This window comes from Sebastes fasciatus, chromosome 4 (genome assembly GCF_043250625.1).
Source record: "Sebastes fasciatus isolate fSebFas1 chromosome 4, fSebFas1.pri, whole genome shotgun sequence".
In the NCBI taxonomy this organism is placed as follows: Eukaryota; Metazoa; Chordata; class Actinopteri; order Perciformes; family Sebastidae; genus Sebastes; species Sebastes fasciatus.
This window is the reverse complement of record NC_133798.1, coordinates 7,872,984-7,894,135: the sequence shown is the minus strand read 5'-3', so window position 1 is coordinate 7,894,135 and position 21,152 is coordinate 7,872,984. Positions and strand designations below refer to the sequence as shown.

Sequence of the window (21,152 nt, the reverse complement as noted above, 5' to 3'; positions counted from 1 at the left end):
TCGGCAAGATCTGCATTGTTCATATACCTCATCGCATTGAAGATCCTCTAAGAATGAGAGTGTTTTAAGACGCGGATCGAGAACTGCGGCTTGCATGTATATAAATTACTACCGATTTCAAGTCTCAATGTCAGCTTTCACCTCCCTTCAAATTCTGCAATGAGCTTGCCCTTCAGTGCTTTAGTGGCTTCATTGTCATCCTCGCGTACTTGCAGGTGGCGTGTCTTCATATTAATGATCATAGGCAGAGTGGCAACGTAGCATTTATGTTCTGTGACACTAACTCCGTCAGAGTGATCATGGGCTTCGGAACTGAAACGATCCAAACCTCTTTCGGCCCTCTTGCTGGTACCAGGGTTGGACAGCAGCGCGGTGACTGGCCATCTCTGTTCCAAAAGACGTTCAAGCTTGTAGAACTTGGAGTTCCAGTGAGTTGGCACATCTTGGGTTAGTTTGTGTTTAGTCACTTTTTGCAGGAGTTGCTTTTCTTTAAATGCTGCGGTGGCTTTAGAACTTTTTTTGACGTGGCCGACCAGACGCCTTGCAGCTGTTATAGTGCGACAAACCAGGTCCTCTTTTAGGGCTGCCTTAATGCATAATTGCAACGTGTTCCCCTGACGATACCATAGGTAGACTGTTTGGGACGCAATAAACTCACTATTGGCGCGAACCTATTTCTTCTCTGATAATGTCACTTTGTGAACAACAAATCCGTGTTGAAATTGGCAGGACGAGAGCTAGTTAACGGGAGGTGCCATGGATTTACATTATGATGCGTTCTGTCTCTATTCAGTAAAAAAAATATTTATTTATTAAAATGTTGTAATGTATTTATTAATATAAATTATAACGTTATCATGATGTGTTCAAATGTAATCTTTTTCTTTGTCATAGTAACAATCAAATGACATGATTTGTGCCTCTTTTCTCCAGAATCAGAAGCAGCTGAGCCGCTTCCGAGATGACATCGATTCTGGACGAACTCAGAGTAAGAAAACACCAGTAATGCAAAACATTCTCCAGATATTTGGATTAGTGTTTCAGATTTTTGTTTTTTGAAGATATTTATGATGCATTTTTGCCTGATAGTAGAATGGAGAATAGTGTAGAATGGAACCAGGGGATATACGTAGTATGCGTTGAAACCAATTGACTACCTGGACAATCCGTGTATGGTTCATTCTTTGTTTTTTCCATTTCAAAAACAACTTTCAAAACGGAAAAACAAAAAAACTTCATTGTTTTTTATTTTTCAACCAGAACGAAAAAAAACAGAAAAACAAAGGAGCAGTGGTTTGTTACATAATGAACCAACAATATTTTTACACTTCTCAACGGGTAGGGCAGGTCAGGGGTCGCTCGGTGAGAGATTTCCTCTGGGACGCTGCGACCGGCTCCAGGTCAGCTTGGAAAGGCCCGGGGCCGGTTGCCAATCAGCCAAGCTCACCTGCAGCTCATCACACACACAGCAGAGAGAGAAAGAAATCCAGCACAGAGCACATTAGAGCACATACACAAATGCATAGATACATTTTCATACAACCTCATTCTGAATACATTATTATTATTATAAGATTATCAATGTATGACTCAATATAACTACCTGTGTTTTGTGTTGTACAAGGATTTGATCTATCTTCCATACATTTTTTTTTTTTTAAACTGATGCAAAAAGTCTGTTTAAAAAGTGGTGAACGAGGGTCTGTTATTGGAGCAGGAGAGACTTTTTATGTTTTGTAAATGTTGGTTTAAATGTCTCTGTTTTCTGTCCAGACTGCTGAATGAAGAAAGGGACTTGTAGGGCCTGGAGGAGAAGAGAACTGGAGCCCATGGAGCAAACATTTGGTAACTATCACAACAACTAGTAGTTGTAGTTGTAGTAAACGTTGGTGCAGTTGTAGGACTTGTAGCTGTTGTTATCATAGTTATAGTGGTATTATAGGGTTTTTCCATACACATGTGCTGGCTTCGCTTGGCTTGACTCGGTTGGGCTACACACTTGAAGGTGTCTGTGTAGTGGTCAAAGGAGCAGCTGTAAAACGGTGGATACAATTTTATTTCCTATATTTCTCACAATAAAAATCCCCTATTATTTTGTTATTTAAAAGATTTTATTCATTATAAAAATGTCATAGTATAGGATGTAATAAGTCATAGTATGTTATGTAATACAAATAAAATGATAAAATATTATAAAAATATATAGAAAAAAATAGTATGCCAAAAAAGTTCGCAAAAATATAATAATATAGTATGCCATAAAATGTCATAAGAAATAATAATATAGTATGTCATAAATATGTCATTGTTTAATATGCCATATATAATTTAATGTCATAAAATGTCATTGTATAATATGCCATCAAAAAATATTTTATAGTATGTCATAAAAAATCTGACAGTATGGTAAGTCATAAAAAAGTCATACAAATGGCATAGTATAGTATGTTATAAAATGTAATTGTAAAATATGCCATGAAAAATAATATAGTATGTCATAATAAATGTCATAGTAAAATATGCCATACCAATGTCATAAAATATGTCATAGTATAGTATGCCATAAAAAAGTGTCATGAAAATATCATAGTATAGTATGCCATGTCAAAAATCATAGTTTAGTATGCCATAACAGTGCTATAAACATGTTATAGTATAGTATGCTATTACAAAATAATTTAGAACATCACAAGAGTCATAGAATAGGATGCAATTCAAATGTTATTAAAATGTCATAGTATAGCATGTCATAGAAGTCACTGTATAATAAGCCATAAAAATGAAGGGCTGTCAATAGATTAAAATATTTATTCACGATTAATCGCAAATTAATCACACATTTTTATCTGTTCAAAATGTACCTTAAAGGGAGATTTGTCAAGTATCTAATACTTTTATCAACATGGGAGTGGGCAAATATGCTGCTTTATACAAATGTATGTATATATTTATTATTGTAAATCAATTAACAACACAAAACAATGACAAATATTGTCCAGAAACCCTCACAGGTACTGCATTTAGCATAAAACAATATGCTCAAATCATAACATGGCAAACTGCAGCCCAACAGGCAACAACAGCTGTCAGTGTGTCAGTGTGCTGACTTGACTATGACTTGCTCAAAACTGCATGTGATCATCATAAAGTGGTCATGTCTGTAAAGGGGAGACTCGTGGGTACCCATAGAACCCATTTTCATTCACGTATCTTGAGGTCAGAGGTCAAGGGACCCCTTTGAAAATGGCCATGCCAGTTTTTCCTCAGCAACATTTAGTGCGAGTTTGGAGCGTTATTTAGTCTCCTTCATGACAAGCTAGTATGACATGGATTCCTTAGGTTTTCTAGTTTCATATGATTCCAGTATCTTCACTCTAGCTTTAAAACTGAGCCCGCTACAACCTAAAAATTGCAAGTTGCGTTAATAAGTAAAAAAATTGTTGCATTAAAATGAATTTGAGTTAGCGTGTTATTATCGTGTTAACTTTGACAGCACTCAGGGTTCTCCAAACTTTTTTCCTCTGAGAGCTACTTTGACAAAATGAAAGTGGCCGAGAGCTACTCATATTTTATATTATTAGTAACATTTATTCGCATTGCTCAGCTCCACCCAAACCAGCTGAATAAGCTTCTTTTATGTGAATATTTAGAAAATGTTGACATCAAACACTCACATTTAGCATCAAAACATCTTAAATTCAGCAGCATGTGCATGTTTTATTTCTGTATGCATTTCTTTACATTTTCAATGTGTCAAGCTCACACTATTAAATTCACATCAGATTAATGTCATAGAAAACAAAACAATGTTAATGAAGCTTTTGTGGAAGTTCAGTCAGGAAGACTATGGGTGCACTCTCATTCATTCTCATTTATCTCTGGGTCTCTCTCTCATGGGCTATTATATATTATTGTTCTTGGAAGTTGTGGTGATCAAATGCAACTGCTCTTTCCTCCAATGGATGAGTATTGCTTTGCAATGGATGAAGAAATATGTGCTGCTGTGAGAACTGGTCATACTGACGCTCCTATTTTTTGGCAAGTGGATTGAGAGATGTAGGCACGTCTTTAATGGCCTCTTTCCTCACATAAGACTCCATTCCTTCTGATTGTCCATCTGAAACACTGTTGCTGTCGTAGGCCTGGAGTGCTGCTGTCATCGCAGTGTGGAGGCTGCTATTTCAGTGTCCATCTCAAGCTGCTCTTTTTCCCTCCTTAGAAGATCTGCCCGCTGCTCCGAGGCGTGCTTCCATGAGTGTGGCCTTCTCCGCTTTGGCTTTAAAGCTGCAGTGGGTAGAATGGGAGCAAATATGATTTTAAAACGTTATTTTTACAAAACGGTTACTTTATCCTGACAGTGCATGAGACAGGTAATCTGAAAAAAAATCATGTTCCTCTGTGTCCTCCGGTGCTCCTAATGGCATCTGCAAGATTTCACAGACCGGAGGAAAACAACCAATCGAAACCGAGCTGGAGCCTGCCATCTCTGAGCAGCTGTCAATCACTCGCAAACTCCGTTCAAACAGTCAAACTAGGCAGCGCTGATCAAATATGAATCAATATTATGTTACTGTAATGCCTATTTCTCTCCTCAGATGTTTTCAGAAACATCTTGTAGTGCACTGTTTAGCTGTAAAATGAGAAAGTTTGTGACCCGGCAGCCATGTTGAGATCTGTTGTGGAAGTACCAAGCACCGCCCACCAGCCGGAGCACAGCCAATAGGATTGCTCAATAGAAACGCACTCTCTCTGAAATGACCTGTGATTGGTCAAAGTCTTCCGTCACGGGCTAGATTTCCTAAAGCCTGAAAACAGAGCCATGAGGAGGAGCAGAAGTCTAGTTTTCTCTCACAACACTTGAATTACAATATGCTGAAAGGTTATTATGGAATTTTTTTTCAGATTACCTGTCTCATGCACTACTGTCAGGATCAGGGTCTGAAATTAGCAAAGCCAAATACGGGTAAATTGTTGGCATCAGGCCATCCGTCACTTTGGCAGGCAGGGAAAATGCTGGGGATGGGAATAGAGAACCGGCTCCTTGTCCGATTCCTTGGCATCTCATGCCTCAGTGACTATAGATTCCTCTTATTGATGCTTTCTGACAGTTACGCGTGCACAATGACACATACTCGCGCTGTATCATGTTTCAGGTTGTTTGGGACCGAATACACGGCAGAAAGAAAAAAAAGCGCTCAAAAGCATGGCGCTACTACTAAACCTGAGGGGACGCACCCTTTTTTTCACCTGATACAACAAATCTGAACAAATCTGAACAACAAATCTGTGTTGAAATCAAAAGAATGAGTGTTAGCAGCGGGTGGGCAGCACAGTCCTGCTTGGTTAAATAACGGAGCTCCTAGCGTTAACAGAGGTGCCATTGGGTTACAATTATGAGGCGTTCAATTTCTGCTCAGTAAAATGACTATTAGGTGAAGCAAAATTACGTTATCATGATATGAAGCTTGAATAAATCCAGTTGTTTGAAGGAGATGTTTGAAATAATAGATAATAGAGAGGGAATTATGACCTGATTAACTTCCTAACAACTTACCAAGATTTTTTTTAATCAAATCAAATATTTAAATAATCGTAATCTATTGAATTGTGTGTTTTTATGCAAGTAATCACTATAGATGACAATAAAAAAATACAGTACAGTAGTGTGTACAGTACCCTTCCACCCCCGAAAAATAAGGCTCCCCGGAAGCTATGGTGTTATTTGAATTACTGCAATTTACCATGCATATAATGTTTTTTATGTAAAATATATCAAACATTGAATGACATCAGATCTAAAATGTTATTCCTTCATTTAGCGCATAGAGTGGCAGACAAAAAAAAAAAAATTGGCAGTGAAAAAACTTAATATCAGACTGTGGTCAGGATATAGTGACCGATTTATAAAAATATATATATTTTTTTAAATCATATTTGCTCCAAACTTCCTCCTCCAGCTTTAACCATTCGAGGTCAATGCCAAACCTTAATCTCGCGAGTTTCCCCAGTTTGGTGGCTCCCTTTTAGACACCACCACTGAGTTTCATGTTGGCACGTTTCCTCTTCCATGTTTGCAGTAAGTCAGTGGCCTAGAAGTGCACGTAAAGTTAGTTTCACATCCGCTCACACCTCGTTATTAAACGGCTGCAACCAATGCATCGGATTTACATGTCGTTTTAATGTGTGCACACAAAATAACAATAGCCATTCACATTTGTGTCAGCACTGAACAACACCCCAAAATAGTATGGAAATGAGAATAACTTAAAAACTAAAAAGAATTTCAAAAATCTGTATAAGATCTTTAAAACTGGTAACACTATCTATTATAGTGGAGCCTGGAGTGTCTAGTTTAAACATTGTAAGAGGAGACACGTTTTGAAATCTTGAGCTCCGTAGGATTTAATGGAGTTATTAATATTTATCACAGCAATAAAAACAGTGCATATTTTGTTAAATATTAACATGAAAAAAAATACACTTTAATCCTCACTTTACACATTTTGCTTCACTGTACCACCTTTATTGTTTTTGTACAACGTTTCTTAATCAATGTGATGGCCTGAACTGTGTCAAATCACCATCATATATACCTTAAATAAAAAAATAACTTTCTTTTTAAAAAGATGTCTGTCTGACAACTTTGTTTTAAAAGGCTCTAGGCTCTCGTTTTATAATAAATACATATTTTGATATTCATATTGCCTTGAAAGAGGGTCGCTGGTTCAAACCTGGCTTGGGGCCCTTCTGTGTGGAGTTAGTGTGGGTTTTCTCCGGGTTCTCCGGTTTCCTCCCACAGTCCAAAGACATGCAGGTTAGATTCATTGTTGACTCTAAATTGCTCCTGTGATACTGTTGCGACCTGTCCAGGGTGTACCCCTCCTTCACCCAATGGCAGCTGGGATCGGCTCCAGCCCCCCTGCGACCCTGAATAGGATAAGCGGTTACAGATAATAGATGGATGGATGGATATTGTTTTGAGGTTAGGGCAGATATCAGGACTCTAGCAAATCCAAACAATAGGTAAATGAGATTAAGTATATCATGTAAGTACCCCAACACCATCTCCAGAGTGGTTTTATTCTGCACTTGTCTGCCTACAGGGTCAATATGTTGATAAATTTCATTACTTTTTTACTGTATTTTGCTGCATAAAATATTCTAGTTATGACCGTCATCATCAAAACTATGAAAAAAACATGGTTTGTTCTAACTCGGGAGGGGGTCTCGGAAAAAATAAAGCCCTTTTGAGGATTTGTGCCTGTACTAATAACTGTGTCCACACCCCCCAACCTTTGAAATATAAATTCCACCCCTGATGGAAATACATAGAGGAACTATTCATGTGTAGGTAATAAGAATTACATCTTACTTTACTTTGTGTCTGCTGAGCTTTCTGACTAAAAAAGAAAAACAGCCAGACCATCATTTGATGATGAAAGTTGGCTTGAACTTCAAAAAACGGGAGATTTGACGATCACTAATGTGAACTGGTGTTTGAACAAGATCAAGCTCGAAATATTATCAAAGATAATTATTTATTTAAAAGGAAATAGATAATACAAATGAAACAAAATCATTTTGACACATAATTGATTTCATGAGTCATTAGCGGCAACAAGAATCCAGTTCTCTCACAGGAAAACTCATTTGCCGTCTTTCTTGCAGACATTACTCTTGTGAGCTTTATGACACGAATAGTTTCGACACAGGGCGCTTCCGAAAAGTGCTTTCTGTGGAGTAAATACTGTACAGTGCAATGCCAAGTAAACAATACATCACATCTGATCATTCATTGGTAAACATCTTTTATATCAAAGAACTTAAATGTTCAAAGTTTCATCAATACAGTACATTTATAGCAGACTTCACATAGACCCTGGGCAACCTCCCAGTCTCAGAGTATTTCACATTTAATTATCTCCCTTTGGAATTCCTCCCACGCCTTCTGATTAGTGTTGCTTCTCTGCAACCTTCAGTTCTGTTTCTCCGAGTGCAGCCTCAACCGCTCTTCTCGCAGTTCAGCTGCCCTCTGCTCTCCTTCAGTTTGTCTTTCTGGCCCTCCGGAGTCTTGGAGTCTCCTCTCAAATCGCTAACAACGGCTCGGAGGGTTTTGAACCTGTCCAGCCGGCTGCTCGGGGCCGTCTGAAGCCTGACTTCTGAACCCTGAGATGCACTGAGCGAGCTGAGGGAGCGCACCGCCGCCAGGCCGCGCTCCTTCCCGGAGGGACGGCGCGGTGTTGTCATGGTGCCGAGCTCCCCCGGGTGCTCCATGTCCCTGATGACCTCGCACAGGTAGCGGGCCAAGTCCTGGCTGGAGAAGGAGAGGGCTTTCTGGGAGCGGCGGAAGGTCAGAGGGGACGGCAGGGTTTCTGTCTCTGATGGCGGGATGGCCAGACGCAGCGCTATAGCCGCGCTGCCGTTCCCAGTAGACACCCCCTTCTTGTTGTTGTCCTGGGGAAGCTTAGTCTGCGGGTAGGAGATGATGCTTTGTGGGTAGCTGTACCGGAGGGACTGTGCCGGGCTGGGCTGGAGAGAGCGCTGCAGCTCCACCATATTAAAGGCATTCTGGGAGACCAACAGAGAGAAAAAGCAGGGAATGAAGGAAGGACAGAAGACAAGAAAAGAGCCTTTTTATTCCCCCGCGTGTTCTTTTTTTGGGGACTTAACAGATAATGAAAAACAACATTGCCACATGACACCAATCTGTGCTCAGAGCAGTGTAACTAGTTAATGCCTCTGCTAGCAAATGGACCCGTTCTTCAGAGTAAGACTGAAGATCCACCATGTAGGAAGACATGTTGGCATCAACAGCACCATTGATTAGCCAAGTAATTAATTATCGAATTGCAGAGGGGGGTGAAAACTGCTATTACCAGCACTATTAAAACAGAGGCATTAGCAGCTATTGGTGTCTATTTGCTTAATTCCAGCTAATTGACTCACATTCCCAGATCTCCTGGGAGCTGATATTTGGTTTTCATTCTGGGGCACCAACAGCTCCCTGTTTGCTGGTTCAGCTTCTGTCCTATTTTTATATTTGTATTCTTATTTAAAAACGGCCCCGAAATATAGTATGATGACATTTAAAAACACATCCAAATGGATCCAGTGTTTGCTTTATAGTGTTCTGTTTACTCTCCCCGCCTGCAGTAAATACCAGCGTGCGTATTTTGTTTACCTGGTCCTGCTCGCCTCCGCCTTCCTCGTCGTAGTTGAGCACATTCTCTCGGATGTCCTCCCACTCGCCGTGGTGCGCTGACACATGGTACACCCCCTCCTTCAGGCCCTTGTGTCTCCTCCAGCAGGAGTAGAGGAACAGGCCCAGCATCAACACTGAGGGGTGCCAGAGAGCAGGTTAACACGGCGGGAGGAGCACACTCACATCATTGAAAAGGAGAAACAGAGCAGAAAAACACATCTTCGGGTGTTTACATGAGATCGACGACGTGAACGGAAAAGTGATGCTCTAAACGCCGAAATACTCGGAAAATGTGAACACGTGTATTTTCCATCACATGTAAAAAGAACACCAAATATTCTTAATAAATAGTATACAGACTAAAATGGATTTTCCATCACATCCATTTGTGCTGTAAGACCTATTAGCTGCACTGAGTGTACAGTAAAGGACACACTAATGGAGCATACATGGAAACAGAGGCAGCACCTTTCCACCTATTCCCCATTGATGTTGCATCCCTGTTCCTGTCTTATCAAAGACCGCAGTTCCTCAGAAACCTATTAAGTGAATTTGTACTCCACCCAGCTTAAACTCAAAGCCTTGGTGGCTCTGCTGAACGTGGAGAGGAATGCTGCGGGAGCCGAGCAGAAAAGGTTCTAAAGCATACACATCAATCACAGCTATTGTGTGCTGAATTATACAACATGCTGGACTGACCTTTAAAGTCCATTAATCTCAACCAATATTTTTCTCCCATCTGCCATCCCTTTTTCTATTTCTCCCTTCCTCGCTATCTGTTTTTTTCACTAGTTCACTCACTCACTGTCTTTTTTTTTTTTTTTATTCTTTTATTTGTCTCGTTGTATTGGAGCTTCCCTCTGTCTTCCCTCTGTCTTCCCCACTCATTAAGTCTCTCACGGTTCCTTGTTTTTCAGTCCCTCTCTGGCCTCCGTCTGGCCCCGGCTTTTATCTCTCGCACTAGATGGGATCCATTTCAACTAGAATGGTTTATATGGTGCGTGCTAAGTATCAGTTTAATTGGAAATCTTCTGAGAAATGCAAGGTAATCACATTAGTCTGGATTTTTAAAGTAATTGCTTCGAAAGAGAAGAACGCACCAACGGCTCTTTGGGGTCACACTAACAGGCAGGTATTCATAAACAACGACAGAAAAACAACTCCCCGGGAGATAATCTATGCTACAAAAGAAATCTCAATTAAAAACCATCTCTATTTATCTATCGCTGCCTTTAACGTCTTTTTAACACCTCAGCTGCTCCACTTTTTCCACGCTGCTCTTATATTATATAGAAAACTAGAGATTGTAAGCTTATCCCCCTCGCCCCTTCAGCTGGCCATCCTCAGTATGGGGTGGAGGGGAGAGCTGTATTGATCAGCTGATCCGGCTCCTTCACCGCTGCGCCAGAGCGCCCTCGCAGAAAACACCAGAATCTCGATGAGCCGACCAGAACGCCGGGGCCTCCTTCTCAACCCCAGAATTACCTGCTCCGAGGTGCTGCCTGCAGGCTTGCGCTCACCTCAACCCTCAACACCACCTGAGCTGATATTCTACACATCTATCTAGGGAGGGAGTTCGATACACGGCTCAGAGGGAAGCACTCTCACACACACATACACACAACACACAACACACACACACACACACACACACACACACACACACACACACACAATTAAGCACAGGTAAACACACCCTCGCACACACACACTAGTTGCCTGCTGAAAAACTTTGCCCCTACGCCTGTAGCCACTACTGCCCAGAGTTGTTTGTGTGTGTGTGTGTAGCTACATTCCAGCAAGATCAATATCACTCAGGGTGGAGAACAAACATCGCAGTCATTCATCAATCCATAATGCTGCTGCCTCTTTGCCCTCTAACCGTTACTATGAGCAGGGTATTATGATGTTAGCCTGGACCTGGACTGTGCATTATGAATGAGCGTGGAGTAAACAACTATTCTACACAACACAGCTTGATCAAAACACTTAACCCTTTCACTGTAGCTCCGGTCTGAGGTTAATGAGAAAAAATTAGCTGCGAGGTAGACGAAAGAAACATCAATGAGGGAGGTTCAGGGGAAAAAGAAAAGTGAGGAACGAGCAGAAGGAAATGAGACAGATGAGAGATGGGAAAGAGTTGAGAAAATCATTTATTTATAAATCTTTCAGGGAATAGAAAAGTACAGGCACTTTACATGATCGCTGGGCATCCAGAGAGCCCATATGGGAAGCTAATTTCTCCCATTCTTCAAACAACCAGAATATCAGATTTGATGCCGGACTAATGAGGCCTGGTCAGACATCACCTCTGTCAATAGCACTCGCTCAACCCACATTCTGGTCGGTCTGTGATGGCTTATGTAAAACTTAATAATGGATGATCATTTTAACTTTTAATGCACGTTGAGGCAGACAGGAGTCCCCCTTTAATTTAGCACCCAGCTAGCAGTCTCGCTTAGTGCAGCGAGTGTGAGTGTGTATTTATGGTAGTGGTTCCTGTGGTGACGAGGGTCATCATTAAACAAGTACATATTGCATAACCATCTGTTCATTAAACCACAGGATTAATCTCATTTCCACATTCAGAACCGTTGATTATGAAAACTGCTTCTTCTTCTTTTTTTTTTTTCTTTCCGGCTGAGAGAAAGAATTGTTTAGCTTATTTTATCCACTTCTTTCACAAGATGTAAAAATGTAATTGCAGTCATCAAAGACCGCTCTTTCCAATCTGAATTATATTACGGAACAGACGGTGATTCTTGGTGAGGTGAAAAGTTGGAGCCTTGAATATGAATGCATCTCATCGGCGACAGCGGTTATGCCACTTCAAATGGACTGCACCTTTTCTTTAGTTAGCATGCAAGCAACACATGAATTTTCATTAACGATGCACAAGGCCACACTTTATCATCTTTGAATTCATTATCAAATATTGAAGACCGCTTTATGCGTTTCACTCTCAAGTGTCAGAATAACTGATGTCCCAATACTAGCCACATGCCCTGGAGGGAAGGTTGAGTCAGTTATAGAGGCAGGGACAGTGTATTGAATTGCCCAAGCGTTTTATAAGCCTGTCTCTGACAGAAAGACTCATAAACAGCGATGTGGCCCTACAGAGGGTAGTGAGAGCAGCAGCAGCTCGCACACACATGCACACACATTGGCTGTGAGGACCAGAAGAATCACATTTCCTTAGCTATAATGCCTAAAACTAACCCAATTATTAACTCGTTAACTCTTCCCTGTCCTCGGCCTTAACGATGAATTAAAGGGACAGTTCATCTCTTCGGCAGAGATATCAATGCATATACATTTATAAAGGCCCTGCTGGCAGCAGATGTGGGTAGATATTGAATCTTGATCCTATTAGATCTTACCACCGCTTATGACACCATCGACTGTGCAATTTTATTAGACTGTTTACACAAGTGGGTCGGTGTCATCAGCATTTAACTGGTTAGAGTCTAGAGCGGAGACATTAGCCGATTAATCGATTAGTTGGTTAACAGACAATTAAGCAGCAACTATTTTGATAACCGATTGATAATTTCAGTCATTTTACAAGCAAAACGGTTCATTTCAGCTTTTCTCAATTTTTTTTAAACATTATAAACTGTTAGTTTTAAATTTAATTACAAGAAATGTCCTAAATTATCTTTTTTCTTTAATTTTTCAAATACCTCAACAAACATTAAACGCTTGTTGAACTCCTGACCAGAGCTCAAAACCACATTTACCACATACTTAATTTTGAAGACATAGACCTCTGTGGGGCAGCTAGTAGTGGGTATTTTTTTAATCATAGGATGTAAATAGCAAGCTGGTACATTATCCTCCAGCTAACATGCATTTTAAAATACACAATAAAGAATATTGTTTCTTGAAATTGAAAGTTTTGAGAGGAGACACAAGACGCTGTTTGCTGTTGTGAATGAATAGAATGTTTCTGTATTTTGGCACAAACATGTTTTTGTAGATTACCCGGTTTGCTATTGTTTATTGTGTCTTATTGTCTATTGTTATCATTGTATTTATTGTCTATTGTATTCTTTTTTGCTTGCATGCCGCTCGCTGCCCGATATCTGACCACGGGAATCTTGCCCCATATATGTCCATGTAATATCACTATGAGACAGACCTTAACCAATATCCAACCCTCAGCCTAGAGTTACCCGAGATCAAACTTGATTAAAGTAAAGAGACGATAAAAAGCTGTCCTTACTTTAGCAGTATTTCTTGATGAAAGTGATGCCTGATTACAGCTCCAAATAGTTTACATAGTAGTACCTGCACATTGCACAATATGGGGACTTGGGAAACAGAAATGTACACAGAAATGTGGACGCACCGGCAAGAAAAATACTTCCAGGGAGTAAAATGAGTGGATGGTGGGATATAAAATAAGTTGGACAGATAAAAAGTATTTTTTTAAACATTATAAATTGAATATCTTTGAGTTTTGGATTGTTGATTTGAACCCCCCCCCCAAAAAAAACCCAACCAAAACAACACTTAGAAGATGAAGGCCCTGGAACATTTTGATGGGCATTTTAAAGAATAATTGATTCATTGAGAAAATAAACGGAAGATTTATCATTAATGAAAAATAGTGGTTAGTCGAATCCCTATTCAGGTTTTACCTTTGAAACACATTTCCTCAGTTAAAGGTACTGTATGTAACTTTTTACAAATACAAATCGTTTTTTATTGCTAATACGTGAACAGGTTGTAATCTAACCTAAAAAAATTAGACTTGTGCGACTTTCTTGGTTTCCTCTAACAGCCTGTAGACTTTTAATGGTCAAGAACCCGGCCCAGCTTTTCCAGGAAAATCCAAGGGAGGTGACATCAGGCACACTCGCGAGTGTCTTAGCTGTAGCTAATGTTCAGTTAGAAATGGAGTCCGCTAACGCCAACAAACAACCAGCCCCCCCCCCCAGACATCAGGCGAAAACTAGTGTTGTGGGAAAATAGCAGAGCCAGTGCAAAGAGTGTGTGTGCACATGGGAAGTGAGTGGTGAAGCAAGAGAGAGAGAGCGATGGCGAGCGTGGGAGAAAACGAGCGAGCAGCGGAGCAGAAGAGAGTTAGTTTAGCTTTGAGAATATAATGGGAATGTACAGTGGAAGTTGCAGTTTGAGTAGAAATGTGTCTTGTTTCCCTGCTGCTGAGTGAAGTGACGGGGGTTAACTCCGGAGCGAGTAACGTTATCGACTCCGGCCCAGTAGACCAAAACTACGGTGTCTCCCGTGTGACTTCTGACCACGGTCGGGAGGCTGAAGCAGGAAAAGTTAACACCAGGATCAACATCGGCCAGACCTTTGACTCATGGAGGGACCTTTGTTTGGTAAGTTAACATTACTGCCAAGCATGTGAACTATACAGTGACATTGTGGTTTCAGCTAGCTAATGTTGCTAACGTTAATCAACATGATGCCTGTCAATCACGTTCAGTCTCGTGTGTGTCGGTAATGCGCGCACAAGTCTTACAGAGAGTCCCTTTAAAATTGACAATTGTATTTCTTTATCCAAAAAAATCAACTTGTGGTGTTCCTCAGAGTTCAATGTTAGGCTCTCTATTTTTTTGTTTGTATGCTTCCACTTGGTCACATAATGCAAAAATATTAAATGTATTTACATTTTCAAACAAACACACAAATGCACCTGCCGATGAAGCCAAATGGCCCAGCTGGCTTTACTTCCTGAAAGCTCTTTTTCGCTCACTTTAGCTCTGTTCTACTTTTTATACCCCTGTATTGAATTACATTTTGATGCAGTGAAAAATAAACGTTCAGATGTGCTTTCTTCAACTAAGAAAACACTGTGTACTTAGGCATCAGTCATAAAACTCAAAACTTCAGAATTCAGCAGCTATGCTCTCAACAGAGACGAAGAGACCTCAAAACCCTCAGATAATATTTATTGATTTTAAGATTCTACTTCTCACCTATAAAGCCGTCAGTGGTCGGGCTCTGGTCCACGCTTTTGAACTTATGACCCTTTATATGTCAGAAAGCAGCCTTAGATCATCCTATAAGTCAAAGTCTTCAAAGGGAGGCTTTTTCAGTGAAGGCCCTCAAACTCCCACACCCAAGGCTCGCCAATTCAGGTTTTACTTTGAAATATTTCAGAAAAACTTCCTTTTTTGCTCCTTCTATTCTTTTCTTTTCCGCATCATACAATCTTGTTAACAGAACTTTATTTTCATATTGCTGCCGTAATTTGTTGTTTGTCTTATTTATCACAATTTGAATTGTTTAATGCCAGCTTGTTTTTTGCCCACAAACACAATGCATAAAGTTCAAGTGAATACATTAATTTGCTCTTCTATTTTTCTTGCTTTGATAAAAATGTGATCTGATTAAAAAAAAAAAAAAAAATAGTTTTCACAAACATACCTGTAATTCAGCCACACTGAGGCTATGATTTAATACTTTCACTGGTGGGAGCATTTATCATTTATAATGTGCAACATGTCAATCAAGGCCACACTTCCAACCCCTCCACTTGACTCTGTATTGAGTGGACTGGATGCTGCTCTACAGCTGAGAATGTGCTGTGGGACTGTATTACATTTAATCACAAGATATGTCCAAAATGATCTTTTTTTTTTTTCTTTAATTTTTCAAATACCTCAACAAACATTAAACGCTTGTTGAACTCCTGACCAGAGCTCAAAACCACATTTACCACATACTTAATTTTGAAGACATAGACCTCTGTGGGGCAGCTAGTAATAGTGGGTATTTTTTCAATCATAGGATGTAAATAGCAAGCTGGTACATTATCCTCCAGCTAACATGCATTTTAAAATACACAATGAAGAAAATAGTTTCTTCAAATTGAAAGTTTTGAGAGGAGACACAAAGCCGCTGTTTGCTGTTGTGAATGGCTAATATGTTTTTGTATTTTGGCGCAAACATGTTTTTGTAGATTACCCTGTTAGGTATTGCTTTTTTTCCTTGCATGCTGCTCCCTGCCCGATGTCTGACCACAGGAATCTTGCCCCATGTATGTCCATTAACCTATATCTAACCCTTAGCCTAGAGTTACCCTGGAATGAACTTGATTTAAGGAAGAGACAATAAAAAGCTGTGCTTATTTTGGCATTCCCTGATTACAGCTCCAAATAGTGTACATAGTAGTACGTGCACAATATGGACACATTTAGGGGGACTCGGGAAACAGAAAATGTACACAGAAATGTGGAAGGAAAGGCAAGAAAAATACATCCAGGGAGTAAAATGAGTGGATGGTGGGATATAAAATAAGTTGGACAGATAAAAAGTAAGGCTGAGAGGGAAATTGACTTCTGAAGTCAGAGCGTAACATTGGAAGAGACAAGGGACACAGAAGTGATGAGAAATATAGAAAAACACATAAAGAAGCTCCCCGTTTCTCCGGGGAATTTTACAGCTTCCCTGTGAATCACAAATTAAGACATACAATGTTTCCCTCCCTGCTTCCCCTCTAGTTTTGTTTCATGCTTCCACCAACCTCCCATGGAGAAATCACATCCTGGTGCAACTCAAGAGATCAATACGCATCCAAGATATAGTATGTGCATGTGCGTTTCGCGGAACCAAACGGGGTTGGGAAACGAATAAAACAGTGGAAGTTACAGATAAAACCAAACATAATGCAAGGATTACACCATGAAGATGAGAACAAACAAAAATAAAAAAAATTACAAGATGAAAGTCAATGTATCGAAGATGAAAAAGAAAAGACATTTCAAGACAAAAACACAGAATACATAAAAATAAACATGAGAAGAGACGATGACATGGACGTTGGGTTACCACAGGTAGAAAAGGACGTAGTCAACATAGCTACCTAGAAAGGCCAAGACACAGATGCTGATGGCGAACATGGAGCTGAGGCTGAGGCTGTTGCTGTCGTCGTTGTGGAACATGGCGAGCGTCACCTCGCAGTGGCGTCCCCGGTAGCCCTGGCTGCAGCGGCACGAGTAGCGGGACGGAGAGTGAGCCACGCAGGTGCCGTGGCGGCAGGGCCGGCTGGCGCACAGCGTGTAGACGCACACCTTGCCCACGGAGCTCTCTTTGGTCATGTGGCCCGTGGGGCACCTGTGCGGAGAGGAGAGACAGCGGTGTAAAGCAAAGACGAGAAACACTTGGGAAGCTGTCAGATAAAAGGAGTATTGAGTTCTACAGAGCTGTGACACCTAAGCTGACAGTGTAAAAATAAATCCCTCAGGAGTTACACCTCTTATATCAGATTCAAAGATATGCTTTTTTTTTTGCAGGTTACAGTGTGTCGACTGTTCTGTGAAAAAAACAAAAGAAAATGAGAAGCTAAGATTGGCTTTGCAGTAGCAGTCCCACAGTATATTTGTACAAAACATCCCCTGGATATCATTCACCCCTGCCCCCTGCTTCTCTCAGTGCTTTGTAACCTGAGGCTGTGCTGCAATCACAGAATATGGATATCCAACCGCAGTGAAAAGTCCCACACTGTTTCAGAGTCTCTACATCACAGCCAGGAGACTCAGTGGTCCTGCAGAGTTTAAAGGGGCAGCGGAAAGTGTGACAGTCGCTGCTGTTACACACCATTCTCTCAGGTAGACACACTACTAGACACACAGTGGAACAGGGCTGAACTCAGACACACTGCCATCTAGTGGACACTTTGATTTCAGACCATTATACTTTGACATAAAATGCACAGGCTGTATGTGATATGTAAGTAGTACTGTATATTTATTGATTACTGTATGTATGATTTCCTTATTCATGTGCATGTGGATTCATAAATTGTAACTTATTATTTCATTATTGTTAATAAATGGTAAATGGTTTATAGATCATTTACAGGATTTATGAGAACAACTTTAGGGATGCCAGTTGTACATTTATGTAAGTTCTCATTAATAAATACTCATGACAATCATACATTAATAAATGTATCACATGACAAGCCGTCGGGTATACAGTTGTAAATGTTAATTAACTGTTAATATTTAAGGGATAATGTACAGCGAGCCAATCATTGTTGTGAAATAAACCCTGACAGGGCGATGTGGTGGATTCTGCTTATTACACGACTACTTACTAAAGAAAGCTATAATTTGACACAAAAATGGTCCGCTAGAGTCTGACATCAGAACTGCACTCATAGCAACAGTCTGTTATACATAGCAGTCTGTTATAAAGAAATAACAGACTGTAGAACGCCATGATTAAACAGAATCGAGTATTCAACAAAAGCCTTTAATAAATGGATTGAAAGCTGGACGCTCAGCAAAAGTCATGATGGAGGAGGATAAGTAAGTGCCAGCCCAAAGGATTTTTCACAACCTGGCAACCCAAAAGTTGTTCTTATTGATGTCTTATAAGTGATCTAAAAAGTATTAGTAAATGATTTATTAAACATTATTAAAGCCATTAGTTATAAACCATTTCTAAAGGTTATCTTATTAGAAAGTTGTACCAAACTTAATTTGAAAAAAAAAACATCTACTATGAAATCATTTGTTGTTGTTTGTCAGCTGTTATTGAATTGCTTTCGGTTGTTACTCTTAATGTGAAGCCCTTTTAGCTAAATATGCTATAAAATGAAGTCGATTATTATTATTATGATCATCAATTATGGTGCCTTGGTTTTCCGCCTTTGGAATATATGTAATGTCATGATTTTCCAGGCTGTTCCCCTTGACTTCTTCTATTTTTGGACCACTGCACCTGCAATCCGGTCACAGATGATTCGTCTTTTTTTTGTGTCGTGTGTTGCTTTGAAAACTCGTACATATAAATGCCGATTGCCAGACCTTGTTTATACCTGACAAATGATAATAAATAGCATTCAACCCGATGTGACCAGTTCATATTGTGAATAAGTTACTTGACATTTAAAGTTCCTTTCCAAAAGGTTATATTATTCTATCTACCGTACTGTGCAAATGTGTGGCTTTTGATGTTGTTTCTTATTCCAATTTACAAGCTGGGTGCTGGCGTCACTAATTTTATTATAAGCAAGGCTGTGGTATGCAGGCCTTGTCTCTAGATGTATGTGTACAGAACGTGCCTGCATACTGCAAGGCGTCATTAACACCCCGGGTTATTTTTTCTGTATTTATTTACAGCACCTGCACTCGTGGTGTCTCCAGAGGTCCACGCAGACCAAGGGAGGGGAGCAGTGATGTTTCCTGCAGGCTTCTGAATAGCAGCCGACAGAGACGCCCTGCGAAGTGACCACCTGAAGCCCCTCTGAAGGATGCTCCCAACCCAGAGGGATGGAGCGCCCGTTAAACTTCACATCTCGCAAACAGCCTGGTGCGGAGAGAGAAAAAAGAGGAGGAGGAGAAAGAAAAAAAAGAAGAGTTTACAATGCTAAAAGACACACGAAGACACCAGTCCTCGGGCAAAATCTTTTATTACACCATGGCAGGGTTGTAAACTCAAACACACACAGACGCGCACGTGTTGACGCACATAAACGGACTCGCCGACACACCTGCAGACCGACGCACATGCGCGCTCTCACACATGCAAACACACAAACAGCCTGAGGCGAAGCTGTCAGCATGGACTCCTTTTTTTTGCAGGATATTTTCTCTGCTGGGTAGTTTGCTCACTCTCTGGGAAGCATGAGGTCTAACACATCATTTAAATACACATCAGTCCCCCCTTTCTCTCATCTGCTTAAAAAGAAAAGGATCAAACACCTTTGGGTCAGGTTGCGAGATCTAGAAGCACCAGTGAGAGCTAAGATAAGCATTTAATTATTTACTTTAGAGCTGTCAAAGTTAACACGATAATAACACGTATGTATTTACAACAATGTAAATGAGTTTTACGCAACTTGTGATATTTTGATTGTAGCGGGCTCAGTTTTAAAGCTAGAGTGAAGATACTGACATCATATGAAACTAGAAAACCCAAGGAAAGTCATATTAGCTTATCAAATCCCTAAGTCCCTTGACCTCTGACCTCAAGATATGTGAATGAAAATGGGTTCTATGGGTACCCACGAGTCTCCCCTTTACAGACATGCTCACTTTATGATAATCACATGCAGTTTTTTCAAGTCAGCACACTGACACACTGACAGCTGTTGTTGCCTGTTGGGCTTTGGTTTGCCATGTTATGACTTGAGCATATTTTTTATGCTAAATGCAGTACCTGTGAGGGTTTCTGGACAATATTTGTCATTGCATTGTGTTGCTAATTGGTTTCCAGTAATAGATATATACATACATTTGCATAAAGCAAGCATATTTGCCCACTCCCATGTTGATAAGAGTATTAAATACTTGACAAATCTCCCTTTAAGGTACAGTTTGAGCAGATAAAAAAATGTGCGAATCGTGATTAACTATTGACAATCTTGTGATGAGTGGCGATTCAATATTTTAATCAATTGACAGCCCTAATTTATAGGCTTATTAATATGAACAGGTATGCAAGTTAACTACGAAGTCCACTCCTTTGTGTTAGCTAATTAATCTATTTACAAATTAACCTATTGATTCATTCGCCTCACCCATTGATTTTTTCCACTCAATATGAATTAATTCGTTCATTCATTTATCTTAATATACACAGTCTCATTGAATAGAAACACGTACTGTCAGCAGCCACCTACCTAGGAAGCTCCGGTTGTGTCCCGAGGGAAAAGAGTTTCCGAGCATCACCGCGGAGGGGTCAATAATGAGCTCTTGACTCCGCCCAGGCGAGGCCGTGACCTCTCGGCGTCCTCCGCCTCCGTCCAGTCGCAGGGTGAACTCTCTGCCATAGCGATCCAGCTCCACCTCATGCCACTCTCCATCGCAGAGGCGATGGTAGGGGAGTGTCAGGTTGTAGTCTCCATCTCCAAGGTTGTATAAAACAGCCAGCAGACCCTGAATAACCTGAGATACACAGCGTTACTGATTTGAAATGCAGGCATTCAAAGAGACAAGAGAACCAAAGAAGCCAGAAATAATAAAGA

General features: G+C 40.4%; 1 protein-coding gene across 2 annotated transcripts in view; it reads right to left on the bottom strand.

Moving 5' to 3' along the window:
• Positions 1 to 6,344: 6,344 nt before the first annotated feature.
• The window catches only part of LOC141765651 (neural-cadherin-like), a 111,218-nt gene continuing 96,410 nt past the window's right edge, over positions 6,345 to 21,152 (bottom strand). Inside the window, exons 29-33 of one of the 2 annotated variants that reach the window (XM_074631770.1) lie at positions 20,808 to 21,072; positions 19,309 to 19,492; positions 17,040 to 17,290; positions 9,182 to 9,336; positions 6,345 to 8,568 (exon numbers count right to left, since the gene is read on the bottom strand). In XM_074631770.1, the coding sequence (XP_074487871.1) occupies positions 8,002 to 8,568; positions 9,182 to 9,336; positions 17,040 to 17,290; positions 19,309 to 19,492; positions 20,808 to 21,072 (1,422 nt within the window). In that variant the 3' untranslated portion in view covers positions 6,345 to 8,001. The remainder of the gene's footprint in view (positions 8,569 to 9,181; positions 9,337 to 17,039; positions 17,291 to 19,308; positions 19,493 to 20,807; positions 21,073 to 21,152) is intronic. The other variant, XM_074631771.1, reaches the window with a different exon arrangement.